This window comes from Triticum dicoccoides, chromosome 7B, assembly GCF_002162155.2.
Source record: "Triticum dicoccoides isolate Atlit2015 ecotype Zavitan chromosome 7B, WEW_v2.0, whole genome shotgun sequence".
Taxonomy (NCBI): domain Eukaryota; kingdom Viridiplantae; phylum Streptophyta; class Magnoliopsida; order Poales; family Poaceae; genus Triticum; species Triticum dicoccoides.
In genome coordinates this window covers 582,535,683-582,549,486 of record NC_041393.1, presented here as the reverse complement: position 1 = coordinate 582,549,486, position 13,804 = coordinate 582,535,683, and the positions used below count along the sequence as shown (strand labels likewise).

The following is a 13,804-nucleotide window of genomic DNA, read 5'->3' as shown; positions in this document are numbered from 1 at the left end:
CCATGCTGGCAAAGGACAAGGCCTCCCTAGCCATGAAAGGTAGACGGGTGAAAGAGGCGAACGCCATTGATCCATGCATGACCAAGAATATGCAGGTAGTGACAGGAGCCCTGATCATGACACAATTCCCAAAAGGGCATCTTGACAAGCGAAGGTTCGAGCAAGGGATGGAGTATCTGAAGATGGCGATGATCTAGCGGGATAATTAGGCCCTGTCCAAGAGTCACGCCAGACGACCAGTGACACAAACAGAGTCACACCGGACGACCGGTGACACGGGTAGCACATGCTCATGTCAAACCGGGAAGTCAGATAGCCGCGACGGGGATCCTCATAGGCCAAACACCGCTAATGTATCTCCACGTCCATATATCAGCCCAAGGCGAATCGAGGGTTGGCCCCATGGCCCGAACATCGCGACCCTTCCTTGAGAGAAACCAAGTAGCAGCATGCACATAGTCTGCGCCAGAATGCTCGGGATCCAAACCGGCCAGCTTTCGACGAAAAGCGATCCCGCGGCCGGCCTGGACTATGTGCGACGCCGTCCGCGCATCAGACGTAGGTTCCTTAGCGATGTATCCGACATGCTTCATCGATAAACACGATGGACAAGTACCATGGAATCGGACATGAGATTCTGGGTAACATATCACCTCACATTCCAGTGGCTAATGGTGATGATTGGCACGCCGTCAGACTCTTACCCCTTATGTTAAAGGGATCAACATGTGCCTGGCTTAAACACCCAAGAGGCCCAGGTCAATCTCACGATGGTGCTTTTTGTTGTTATAGACGATGTATTTTGCTATGAAAGGTGACATTTTTTGCTGGAACTAGGAATCCACAACATTGCTGCTTTTTTCTTTGACCGGCGACAATTTTTGCTGGAACCAACAACTAATTTTGCTAGGAATCCGCAACGATTCCTCTGCTCGAGATCTTAGAACCCCAGGATATCCGAAATATAATTGCTCACTCGCACAAGCAGTGGAAGCCACCCAAAAAGGGAGGCTAGTAAAAAAAATTGGTAGGTTTGTATTGTTTCTCGAATTGGTAGGTTTCTCGAAGTAGTTTTATTAGGTTTCTCAGGAAATAGAGATGCCGAGGCCCCTACTTACCTTATGGGTAGGTAGGGGGAAGGAAGAGTGGGTCAGAGGGCTTCCTTCACAGTGCACACCTCTCTTTCTCTTTTGAGTTTTTCTGGTCGCGCAATATCTTTGGTCTTCCCCGCTTTTTCTATGCGAAAAGATTTGCTGGAAAGCGCGTGAACCACTGCTACCCCATGGGGGATGTTGTAACGTTGCAAAGACAAGCCGCAACCAGCTGCAAGCGACAAGCCGAGATGTTGGAACCAACACAGGCCAAGCTGGAATCAACACAACGCCCAGCTGGAATCGGCACAACGCCCAGCTGCAACCAACGAGGTTCCACATTGGACAGCAATCCGAGGGTTGCAGGGACAAGACGAGATGCTGCAACCAGCACAGGCCAAAGCTGGAATCGGCACAACGCCCAGCTGCAACCAACGAGGTTCTGCAAAGGGCAGCAATCCGAGGGTTGCATGGTGCAACCAGCACGGGCCTGCAACCAACGAGGTTCTGCAAGGGGCAGCAAGCCATGGGTGTGGTCGGTCACAGCGTCATGGTGGGGGAAGGGTCAGCAGCGCTAGCTGTAACCTCTCCCATGCGTGATGCTTACAAAATGACGCGTGGAAAGAGTGGGCGACGAAGCTAACCGAGCAGATCTGATGAGCTCCGTTCCAACAAATGAGATGACGTTTCACCATCACTATTTATTCTTTCCCAAAGTCTGGGAGCATGAAAATTTTCAAGTTACACTGACAGGATTTGCAGGCCACCCAGTATCTTAGTTTCACTCAGTACGAGAATAGGAATTTCAGAAAATATTGCAGATGGCAAATCCTGTGATCCCCGATTAAGACGGCAACCTGGATATGCGAGTGATCACAAGTGATAACTACCCCTTGACTAATAAGCAGAGATTATTGCTAAAAAAAAGGAGTAAACAGTTTTTAATAACGATAGCATTACTAGTACCGATTGCAGGATTACATGCGGTAGGTAAAGAGTCAAGGATGACACAAACAAATAACATCATTCGGTCATTACATAGTCTTAACAAATAAAGTGAGGACTCCAGCAACAGCAACATGAGCAGCAGCGCCTCCCTCCTCAGCACATAGAACCACAGCCTAGCAACTACAAAAATTCCCAAAACATGGCTTAATAAATCCCAAATTGTCCACGACCACGACTTTAAAGTAGAACCCCAGCAGACCATTTATCACTTGAACCCCCCACCCACAGACAAGAAAGTTGGTGATACTTCAACAAAAACAAAGCCCTGTCAGGACCCCCTTACCATATGTTCTCGACAGCCCGCCCGATCACAGAAGGTCGGCAACGTTGGCTGGGAGCTCTTCAATCACCACGTTGTAGAACTTCTGGATGTCAAACAGCATCCTCTCATCTTCACGGGTCACAAAGTTGATGGCCACACCCTTCCTTCCAAACCGACCACTACGACCGATGCGATGCAGGTAGTTCTCTGGCTGGGTCGGGAGGTCATAGTTGATGACCAGGGACACTTGCTGGACATCAATACCACGAGCAAGCAGGTCAGTGGTGATGAGCACACGTGAAGAACCTGATCTGAACTCCCTCATGATGATGTCCCTAGTGTTCTGGTCCATGTCTCCGTGAGTGGCGGAGACTGTGTGGTCCCTGCCCCTCATCTTGTCGGTGAGCCAGTCCACCTTGCGGCGGGTGTTCACAAAGATGACACTCTGGGTGATGGCAAGAGTCTCGTACAGGTCACACAGTGTGTCGAGCTTCCACTCTTCCTTCTCCACATTGACATAGAACTGCTTGATACCCTCAAGGGTGAGCTCGTCCCTCTTGACAAGAATCCTCACTGGCTTATTCATGAACTTGCGGGTAATCTCAAGGGCTTCAGGGGGCATGGTAGCAGAGAAGACACCAACTTGAATCTTCCCTGGGAGCAGCTGGAAGATGTCATAAATCTGCAAGTACAACAAAATGGAGATCAATACCCAAAGCTTAAAATAAGGAACAGAAATTTGAACAAAAATAACCACAACAAATACCATACAAAGCAAACATAGAATGGACCAGCTTAAACAAACAGAGCATACACAGAGCAGTAAACATATTTTATAACTAACTTGTCAGAATTTTTCTGATTAGTGATCATCTAAGATAAGGTTTACATAGATATCAACAGGCATAGGAAACTTGGGACATAATACTGAGCATTAACTTAATGCCTCCTTTCAATTAAATTAGTTGCAATGATAGTGTCAGATAAATAAGATGTGAAGTATGGCAGATGAAATACAATATAGATTAAGAGCATAAGAGTGTTGACCTGATCCTTGAAACCACGGGAAAGCATCTCATCAGCTTCATCGAGGACAAACATCTTGATGTTGTCAGGGCGCAGAGACTGCCTGCGGAGCATGTCAAACACACGACCAGGAGTACCAACAACGACATGCACTCCACTTGCAAGAATCCTTTGGTCCTCACGAACTGAGGTTCCTCCAACACATGCATGAACCTTCACACCCAAGTAGTCACCAAGTGCACGCATGACCTTCTCAATCTGCTGTGCAAGCTCACGGGTGGGAGCAAGGACCAAGGCCTGGCACTCAACCAAACCATAGTCAAGCTGTTGGAGGATTCCAGAACAGAAAGTAGCAGTCTTTCCTGTTCCAGATTGTGCTTGCTGGATAACATCAAGCCCCTTGCAGAAAGGAACGATTCCCCTTTGCTGGATGGCAGAAGGCTTCTCAAAACCTGTAGGCAGAACAAACAATGTTCATGAGAGATGAAGAATACCAATGAAGTAGGACAAAACAATAAAACACAACAGGCACAGTACCATAAGCATAAATTCCTCTGAGGAGGTTCTCTTGGAGACCCATGTCATCAAAGCTCTCATGAACTTCATCATAAGAGGTGAAGAACTCCTCAGTCTCACCTTGGTTCCTGTATAAGATTTAAGGAGTATAGGTAAGAAGATAATACACAAATCGAACAGCAAAAACAGGGTTGCAACTTGGTTAAATGGCATGCAGCTCATAACAATGAGCAGCTATAAAACAAAAGAATGTTTAGATTACTTACAGGAGCTCCTGCATCTTAGAATCATAGTTCTTAGCGTCAAACTGGGAACCTTCCGGTGCCATTCCTGCCATGGCTGTAGCGGAAACAAAGTGTGTTAGCTCAAAACAAACAAGGTGAAAAGAGAGGTGCAATAAAACACGTTGAAGCTTAATTAACAACAGGAAATCAGAAAACACATTGTAGTGTATGAAGATAACATCAACAGGATGGTCAAGAGAAACGAAAACATCTGATACTACTCCATATAAATCACTGTGTGTATGGACAGGTCTACACAGAACCCAGTTAATATCACTGAATCGATTGCAAACTTATACAAACCAGAAAAGAATTCATATGCAACAGATGAGAGACACAGGCCAAAAACTTGCCCTTGACACTTCCTTGCAGATTGTCAAGAGAAGCAACAGTAGAATAACTAAACGTAACCATTTCCTCTCGTGCTCGATATAACTAGGCAGAGCTTGCCAACTACAACTGCCCTCACAGCTACCACACACAATTTCAGCTAAGTGAGCACACAAGCTCATCCAGCAAACCGAGCACCAAAACACAGGGCAGCACCACTAAGTACAGCTCCATATAAGCCGGATACAGCTACATACACAAGCTTTCTCGCAGAGTAATAACAAATCAATAACTCAACAGCTAAAGCGCATCGCGACCAAAATAAATAGAATCCTGCATAACAGAACATATCATCAGCCGAAACAGCGAAAGCTACCGATCCTATCGGCTGCAGGGAACCCGTACCGGCGTCAACAAACAGCTTAACCCTAAAACCGCGGCCTCCGCCGCAGAAAACCTAGCTTCGCCCACCGAACCGACGCAGATCCAGCCCTACAGCGACCCAGATCCGCCCAATCCGACAAAAATCACCCGCACGCACAGATCGGCGCGGCGCGGCGGCCACGGCGACGAAGAGAAGCGAGACACGGCACCGGGGGAGAGAGAGGGAGAGTGGGATTGGACCTGAAGCGTCGGGGAGGAGGTGCCGGGGATCGCCTGAGGGTTTGGTCGCGCTGCGGTGAATCCGAGATCAGGTCTCGGATTCGGCGGCGTGGGAGCGGAGGCGATGAGGGGATTGGCAGGAGAGAGAAAAACAGAGGGTTTGGGCGGCGGCGGGGAGAGCCGCCTTTTAAGGGGTCCCTGGGGGCGTAGTGAAGCGAGGCGAGGACGGGAGGGGGTAGGGTTTCTGCCCCCTCACCGGGCCGCTCATGGGCTCCTCCCTAGGGCCTGCCCCGGCCCGTGCCGCTCTAGGTAGCAGGAAGTCGCACTGCCTGTTTGTCTAGTTTGTTTTCTTTTTGTTTTTTATTATTCTCCTCCTTTTTAATAAGTTTTTTTTTCTTCTGTCATGTTCTTCGTTTGGTGTTTTGCATTTTTTTTTTGCAATAGGTATAAAATTAAGAAGGTTTCCTTTCTGTATATCTCTTGGTTGAGATTTATGTATGGTGTACTACATGGTGCCTGGTTCGGGGCCAATTATTTGTTTCCAAAATGCTGACAGCTACCCAATCCGGCAGTCGTGCACGACTATCTTTGCCATGACTCGTCTCTTCCTCTCAATTATTATTGCTTCCAATGCTTGCCAGCATTTCTGGATGGCAAAATCCCAAATTCATAACACGTGTACCACCGCCGAGTCTGTGCGCAAATATTAAAGAAGGTACAGCAGCGATCTCATTTTCCTTTAGGGGACAAAAATGGTGATCTGATCGTGTGGACTTAAGAGGCTGATGCTTTATAAGAATCTAATCTACAAAGGGGACAACGGCAATGGCAAGCAGGCATGGTCCTCATCCAGCTTTTCCTATTCTTTATCAAGAAAAAGCCCAGCTCTTTTCCATGGGCATGGCACAGCCACATATCTCCCTCCCTTGCCATCTTAATATCTTATTAAGCATCAAAATCGCCAAGAAACACATACTCCCTCCGTCCCATAGTGTAAGACTTTCTTAACACATAAATATCCCACAAACTTTACAAAAAAATAAAGAAGAAAATATCAATTATGCACGCCGCGGAGAGGGCCACCATGCTTGGAAGCAAGATCAACAACCTCAGCGATTTTGTTCTCTTCGGTGCAAAGAGTTGAGTATACCAGCCTCAAACCCCAATATGAAATATCAACATTGTTTACTTTACATAAAGAAGAAGAAACGAACGACGACTATAAATAAATATCCATACAAATTTACATGAGCAACGGTGAGTCGGTGACTGCCTGGTTGCTGAAGCAGCTTTGCTCTTATTAGTACAGTATTACATTGGAAGGCAAAGAAATGGCTCCAGCTTATTGCTATTATCACATGACACTAATAATGAAGGCCACCCAATTCTGGGAGGACAATGTAATGTACTTACTATTCCCAGCTGCAAATTGGCAGAGGGACCATGTCAACCACCAGCCATCCATGCCCCTTCATGGGCTCAGGCAATGCTTTCCCGGCTCGGTGTAGTTCACCTCCAGCTGCTCAACCTTCTCAAACTTGAACCCGCGGATCCTCGTCTCTTCCTTCTCCGAGGTGTCCCTGTGGTCGACATGCTGGATGATCCAGCCTTTGTTTTCCACCTGACCCGTGACTTTGACCTGCCAACAAGCACAACACCAAAGAATTCATGGTTAGGATGACGGTAACCACATAGAAAAAATTGGTAGTTCTCTAGGTTAACAGTGTTACCGTCTTACCTCTGCTTCGTCGACCGAGTTGACAATAAGAGCGCCGTCCAAGGAAAGACCGTCGATGACGACATTCCGGCCATTGATGACCAGAACCGATCTCTGAGAAACTGAAGAGTTGCCGTGCACCTTTTGCTTGACGTCCTTGAACGTAAGACCCCACCTCGGGCTCCAGGTCACGCGTGGCCAGACCTCTACCTCTTGACCATTGAAAGTGCTGACTACAGGGTCAGATATCTGTGCACCGGCCTGGAAAAAGAAAGGGTGTGGAAAGGAGCTTGTTGAGCTGGAACGCAAACAAGCTGACGAGCAAGTGCCTAGTAATGTCATCACCTTTCTTAAAATGAGGCTGTTTGCCCTGTAAATTGCCATCTCTCCTGAGGTTGCACTATGAAAAGGATTGCCTTTTGGAACCTACAAAAAGGTGTATCAGAGACGGCTTAGAAATCGAACTACGACTCTTGCACGATATCTTTATAATTAAAGATAGCAGCCTCTAGCTAACTTTTAACTGAGGATAGTGACATAAATGTGCTTATGAAATACAGATGGCACCATCAAAGCGTGAAGAGGAACTTTAGTTATCAACGTGTCGCGACGAGGCAATATCGATACTGACAACTAACATGGATATTGAGATACATACTTTAATCAGGATCATCATTCATCAATGCAAGCAGATAAATTCAGAGCAAGTCTTCGTCCTATCAGTCATAAATGCTTCATGTGCAAGTTCAAAAGTGCAGAGAAACTTTGGTTCTCGGAGTGTCACAACAAGGATAATTCAATACTGTCAACTAACATGTCTATTAGCATACACACTTCAACCTCGATCATAATTCATCAACTGAGCATAGACTAAGAGCAAACCCAGAAACACTCTTCTTACCAAGCATAAATTCTTCATATGCAAGTTCAAAAGTACAGATGCAACACGCAGTATATAAATTTCAGTGTCAGGAAGGGCCAAAATCATACTTTAGCTGCATCTTCAGGATTGTTCTTTACAGGAGCATATGCAAGCCAAGCATCAATCACCTACATTAAAAATGGCAAAGAATGACAGTAAGGGATGTGAAACATGCACCCAGAGAGAAAACTTTTTTTCTTTTGCATCTGAATTATAACCAGATTACTAACATGATCAATGTAAGGACCATAGTATGATGAGAAGATATGTTGTTTCTTACCGTAAACCCAACTTTTGCCGTTGGAGGTAGTGTTTTCGGATAGTCTTGCATCATGCACTCAAGACGAGTGGAGGATTTAAATGCTGTCTTGGTAGAGTCAGTATACCTATATTAATAAAATGACAAAAGTATAATAAAGTTAGTATAAGATACACAAAGTTGTGGTCAACAAAACTCACAATATCACGGGACATATGAATGGCATTAAGACTAGTATACTGTGCTTGTGAGATTAGTTATAAACTTTTAATCAATGGTGCATCTACAAAGATACTACAAAAACACATGTTATCTTTATGTACACTATTGAAGTCAACACCAACAAAAAGAACTATTTTTATAAAAAGAGCTGCATAAAGTAAAATTAAAGAAGAACATTCGCCAATAAATTGGGTTAAAGAAAGAAAGAGCAAAACAAAGAGCAAGTTCATTCTCCCAACCTTAAATGACCACTGACAGAAAGAACTTACACCACTGAATGGAAATTGGACACATACTTGTCGCCCTAATAGCATTGTAAAATACGTCCTTGGAGGCAGCACATGGCAGCATACTTACTTTGGATTTACAAATTCAGAAATGGCGCCATGTGTTTTCTTGAGCTCCTCAATGTATGGTCCAAGCTCGAGTATCAGCTGCAAAAGGGCGGCATAAAGTTAGCATTACAAAAAGGTGAAGCTCCAAGACAATATGCATTCTAAAACTGACAACAAAATATTGATATTAGACTAAAAGATCACACTGATGATATTAAATAAACAGGCCATGTTAAGCACCAAATTTTCAGTGTTTAAGACCTGTTGAACAAAGGATCATTTGGAAGTTGACACATCCCTACTGTTCTAATATATCTGTTTACAATATTACCTGGTTTATATTTCCAGGGTATGGAGAATAGCCTGTTTCACAATTTGCGTCTCCATCAGGATGCCCAGTTGCACGAAGGAGTGGATCAAGCTGATTGTACTCCACATTGATCACCATTGTTCTACCTACATATAAGAAGGGTTCCAAGACAAATTTAACAGAACATAAATACACATGAAAATGCATTCTTCCGTCAGAATTGATATGTTAGATGGCAGCACAGAACAAGCTGAAGAATAGGGATCACATAGATATTTTGGACAAATATAATGATACTTTTTGTTGATTACTGATATAATCTGTAATCACTATTGATTCATAATATTATTGACCCAGTTGTCAGAAAAGCATCAAATTTTCTATATATGTTATACCCATTAAATATGGTGAAAGTCAGTAAAAAAAAATATGGTGAAAGTCAGTAAAAATATATATATGGTGAAAGTGGCAAATTTACCATCAGCATGAGTAAGTTTGGTTATTCCACCAATGGCTTCCTTTGCCTTTCGAGGAACTGCAAGAGAATTAACATTGTAGCCCTTGGTCGCACTGACACCTAATGCTGATGGTATTGCCTACAAAAAGATGGTAGAACTAAGTTCCTGGCTCTCTACAGTATTCCTAATTATAATACAGTAGAAAAAGGCAGTGTACAAACATTAAAGAGCAATCCATTTGTGTCCTGGAAAAAGAGGACCCATCTCCGTCCTGTATTCTTCCTGTCAATAGAATGTGAAGTATTATAAAAAAAAGATCCTAATAATTTCTTGTGCAGGGTTGAAGTTTGATTGATTACTTTACTAAACTATTTCAAATGAATCAATGATAACAGTTACGCGTAATTGCCTTCAAAAAGGCAACTTGTCTCATTCAGAAAGTTTGTTCAACGAAAAAATACATCCAGTTCTTGAACCAACAGGCATACCATTGCTCGAGTAATCCACTTGAATAAAGAAGGGAATGAACATCTCCATGCCCATGTGGCTTTGTCTGTCGAATCACAAAACTAGAAGTAAGAGAAGTGCAAACTCGAGAAGATGAAAACAACAATAATACATTTTAAACCCCAGTATAAGCGATCATATTAAATTAGCAACCTGAATCTTGTACTTGTCATTTGGATCTAATGCAAGCCTTGCATCATTGTCAGCTAGACATGCCACTTTTTCCTAAAACAAATCAGCATTAGTCAGCACCAAAAGTAACAGCTGTGTATGTTTTTGGCCCCTAAGAAGCTCATGGAAGAAAAGGCCACCTGCTTTAGAATTTTCACTTGTGATGGTTCCATTCCAAAATACGAGTTTGATTCCAAAAGCTTGATGGTCAGTGCATTTGTATCATCGGAAGTCATAATAGCAAATGGGATCTTCGTATGGCATTCGCCTGCATACTCAAAGAATGAAATATTAATCAATTAAAGCAATGTCTGGATTTTCTTCAGGCCCTAAATTCGAGAATTTTGAAATAATTAAAATAAACAATTAAAATCATGCTGGATGAGCCATTCACAAGAAACCACAATATACGTTTATCCAACATGTTATCTAAAGATCTGTCAGGTTGTGAAAAGGAGAGGTAGAATTGCATTCTATCAATGTGCAGACTGAATTTAGAAACCAGAGACCAAACAAAACTGGTTTAACTTATCTGATTCAGGTCTTCAATTTGTTTGGTCTATATAAGTAAATAATACTTCCTCCGATCCAAAATAAGGGTTAACTAAAAACTGTGACACTTATTATGGATCGGAGGCAGTATGAAATTAGCAGTACCAATCCAATCATGTACCTCAGCCTCACATACTAAGTGATATATATTTGAACAACATCCCTTTTTTTTACATTCAAGCTACTTCTACGGGCTCAAGTCAGCCCATCCGGGAAGCCACACCAACCAACAGAAACCATAGTAATGAAAACAATACAAAGATCATCGTTCTACAGAATGGTAGTTCATTTCAGGAAAATGTTAAACTAAAGCGAAATGATCAACAGTGACAAGTATCATAGGAAGTATACGAAGTATTGGTGAGAAAACTAATCAACAATGGCAAGCATCATAGTCTACATACCCTCCATTTTGCAGCTCGCCTCTTGTAAAGCCAGAATAGACTCTATGTAATGTTGAAGAAAACATTTCCCAGTGGTTGTTTCCCTGGGGAGTGCTACCTGTGCGATGAAATAGTTAACAAAAGGTACTTTCAGAAGTTTGCTTGATGTCAATGTCACCCAACAAAATAACAGATTTCCATAGGGAATATGTTACGTGTTCAAATTGTAATTACAGGATGAAATAAGACCTACACAAATCACCTGATGTACAGTCCAAAAGCAAAAAGTTCTGTGTTTGGCACGATGTGCGATACTGCTATCCAACAAATGATAAAAATGTGTTGTAGCACATAGTGTGTGAAAGTGGAAATATTCTAATAAAATAACACGATCAGTACCACAGCTGCATGACCGCAAAACAATATATCTGCTAAGAGCACCCACATCCCAATTTTTTCTCTAAATTAAGTGCCAAGGTGGATACAGATTTCTCTGTATACACTTATGGAAGTTTTTTCTACCACATCCCATAGCACCAATGCTAAGTTATTTCAGTTTAGTCATTTAAATTACAATTTCATATAGATAAGCTAATTAAAAGTAATTTATTTGGCGTAGCGTTGATGCTAAGCTTTTTTTCTCTTAGCACCTATTCTTGCATCCCTTAGCATTGGTGCTAGCCAGTTTCTCTGCCTTTAACGTCTGCTTAACACCTAGGGAAATGGATGCTCTAAAGCATGATTCTGAAGAGCTAATTGATGTATATACCTGCTACCCTTGCAAATCAGGAACACAAAATTTCAACTGTGATACATCAACATGACAGACTTTCCAAGTCTTGGCTGCAAGTATACTATCAGGAACTCAAGCCACATTACCTTAATTCCTTTGTAACCAAGTCTTTCACCAAGACCACCAGCTACAAGAACAAATGCAGCATTGCGTGCTTCTTTTACCCCAGCTGCTTCCAGTGACACAAAGTTTTCATCACCAAAAGTCAATGCTTCCCCTGACGGAACCTGAAAAACAGTTCATCTGTTAAACACCGTGTCCTACTTTCAGATAATAAAGAGGCATGTCAGTACACAATGGTTCAGAGTAGGAAAAAGGAAGCAGTTCTTGAGTCATTCGGAACTGAAAATTTACATCACAACAACACAAGAAAGCGCGTTTGAAGCAACCCAACGAATTCATGAGAAAACGGTGCATGGCAAGACTTACAGAAGGTGTGAAACCATCATATGGATTTTGTCCTGCCTTGGAATCTGCTAAAAGCTTTTTGGCATTCTGGATGTATGCTGCCAGCCCACCAGGATAGCTTGAGTTAAGTCGGGAAACCTAGGCAATGAGAACTTTTAGAAGGAAACGAACAATCTTTAACTTTGCACCAATTCTGCCATATGAAATTCGTTGACTTCCAATAGAACAGAAAGCTAGTAACAGACATGTTCACATGTGGCTAGGATATTTCATGGGTCCATGATAACTATGCACATACAGGTAGCATAAATATTGAAAAACTTGATGGATATACAGTCAAAGACACACCTGATCAAAGAAGCTTTTCTTCTTGTCATCGTCGACACCTGGCTCTGGCCAGTTTTCAAACAAGTGCCCCTGACCTTTATTCAGCAGCATCTTCGCAAGCTCAACCTGGAATCACCAAGGAGGCAAAAAGAAAAGGTATTACAGAGAACTCAAACCCAAACAATGTGAATGGCCCATTGCAGTTCCTATAAAAATTTATCAACTTCTTTACGCGCAAAATCGAAGTGTGTACTGTACGTTCTGTCGAGTCAATGCTCAGATTCGGTAGTGCAGGGTGAAGTACAGCAAGGACAAAATCGCACTTTGTAAGAGGCCTTTAACTTGCAGGAGCGGCTTTGAGTGGGCAACAGCAAGCCATCACCATCACCACCAGCACGTGAGGGAACTAGGCCGTACCAGCCAGCGCTAAATTATACTGTAAGATACTGCGCCAAATCCTATGAATTTTCGCGAGCACCGCCGCCCAAAAGAAAGAAAAACTGATTTCGGAACGAACGGCCGGAGCATAGTACGACTAGCGCATGTGCTACTACGAACTACTAGTGCTTGTACTGAGCACGAATGAGTGGTAGAAGATGCGGCGGGGTGGGATGGTTACCTGGTCGTGGGAGAGGAGGTGCAGGTTCCGGCGCAGCGCGGGGCAGGGCTCGGCCCACTCGGCGGAGATCCCGAGCGCGGCGACGCCCTCCGCCGCCGCGTGGACGCCGGAGGCCATGGGAGGAGGGAGTTGAGATGGGAGAGGAAGATGCGGCGGTTTGTGCTCGTGTGTTCCCGTTGGAAGGAGAAGGAGAAGGAGGGCCACGGGGGAAACCGTTTGATGCTGTGCTGCGGTGGCGTCGGTTCCGTCGGAAGGATCGCGACTTTTATTCAAGAGATAGAGATGGACAGGGAGGCGGCCTCCTCGATTTGATGATGGGATGGGATGGGCGGGGCCGGGGCGTCAGTGGGCGTGGACTCTGGAGTCTGCTGGGTTCGAGGGGAGTCTCAGGGAGTGGACGGCGACCGGCGTGGAGGCTGATCTCTCCTCCAAGAACTGCGGTGCGGTGCGGTGCGGTGGCGTCGGCTGGGTGGCGGCGCGGCGGAGCCCGAGCGAGAGCGCCTTTTTTTTTTTTTTGAGTAACCCGAGCGAGAGCGCCTGGTCGTTTGCGTCGTGCGAGCCAGGTTACGTGCGCGTGTGGATCGCCAGATGGGCCAGCCCAGGCAGTCTTATTGAAATTGAACCTTAGGCCTTCCTCCCTTTGAAATCACTAATTAAGGAGTACTCCTTGTGGAGATCACTCCAACTTCCCCAGGTGCGCC

The 13,804-nt window shown here is 44.2% G+C and overlaps 2 protein-coding genes across 3 annotated transcripts; both read right to left on the bottom strand.

Moving 5' to 3' along the window:
• Positions 1-2,018: 2,018 nt before the first annotated feature.
• LOC119341401 (eukaryotic initiation factor 4A) lies at positions 2,019-5,297 on the bottom strand. Of its 2 annotated transcripts, XM_037613280.1 has the most exons (6): positions 5,142-5,297; positions 4,170-4,242; positions 3,925-4,031; positions 3,409-3,839; positions 2,383-3,043; positions 2,019-2,219 (listed from the first exon to the last, which is right to left on the bottom strand). In XM_037613280.1, exons 2-5 carry the CDS (start codon positions 4,238-4,240, stop codon positions 2,408-2,410), a joined length of 1,245 nt encoding a protein of 414 aa, XP_037469177.1. In that variant the 5' UTR covers positions 4,241-4,242; positions 5,142-5,297; the 3' UTR covers positions 2,019-2,219; positions 2,383-2,407. The 2 variants fall into 2 exon arrangements, with proteins under 2 accessions (XP_037469177.1, XP_037469176.1); XM_037613279.1 differs by having other exon boundaries at positions 2,019-3,043.
• Positions 5,298-6,264: 967 nt separating this feature from the next.
• Positions 6,265-13,363, bottom strand: LOC119337370 (UDP-sugar pyrophosphorylase-like). Its single transcript, XM_037609493.1, has 17 exons — positions 13,104-13,363; positions 12,506-12,610; positions 12,179-12,295; positions 11,836-11,976; positions 10,978-11,074; positions 10,162-10,289; positions 10,004-10,075; positions 9,832-9,896; positions 9,565-9,625; positions 9,364-9,481; positions 8,907-9,031; positions 8,598-8,674; positions 8,040-8,145; positions 7,828-7,887; positions 7,183-7,263; positions 6,859-7,098; positions 6,265-6,759 (listed from the first exon to the last, which is right to left on the bottom strand). Exons 1-17 carry the CDS (start codon positions 13,218-13,220, stop codon positions 6,592-6,594), a joined length of 1,878 nt encoding a protein of 625 aa, XP_037465390.1. The 5' UTR covers positions 13,221-13,363; the 3' UTR covers positions 6,265-6,591.
• Positions 13,364-13,804: the final 441 nt, after the last annotated feature.

Excerpts from the sequence above, each read along its gene's own strand:
- LOC119337370 (XM_037609493.1), bottom strand. The coding sequence starts at position 13,220 with ATGGCCTCCGGCGTCCACGCGGCGGCGGAGGGCGTCGCCGCGCTCGGG. Across the intron at positions 12,611-13,103 it reads ACCTCCTCTCCCACGACCAG|GTTGAGCTTGCGAAGATGCT; the intron begins GTAACCATCCCA and ends TGGTGATTCCAG. Across the intron at positions 9,626-9,831 it reads AGTGGATTACTCGAGCAATG|GAAGAATACAGGACGGAGAT; the intron begins GTATGCCTGTTG and ends TTCTATTGACAG.
- LOC119341401 (XM_037613279.1), bottom strand. The coding sequence starts at position 4,240 with ATGGCAGGAATGGCACCGGAAGGTTCCCAGTTTGACGCTAAGAACTAT. Across the intron at positions 3,840-3,924 it reads CAGAGGAATTTATGCTTATG|GTTTTGAGAAGCCTTCTGCC; the intron begins GTACTGTGCCTG and ends TTCTGCCTACAG. Across the intron at positions 3,044-3,408 it reads CCCGTGGTTTCAAGGATCAG|ATTTATGACATCTTCCAGCT; the intron begins GTCAACACTCTT and ends TTGTACTTGCAG.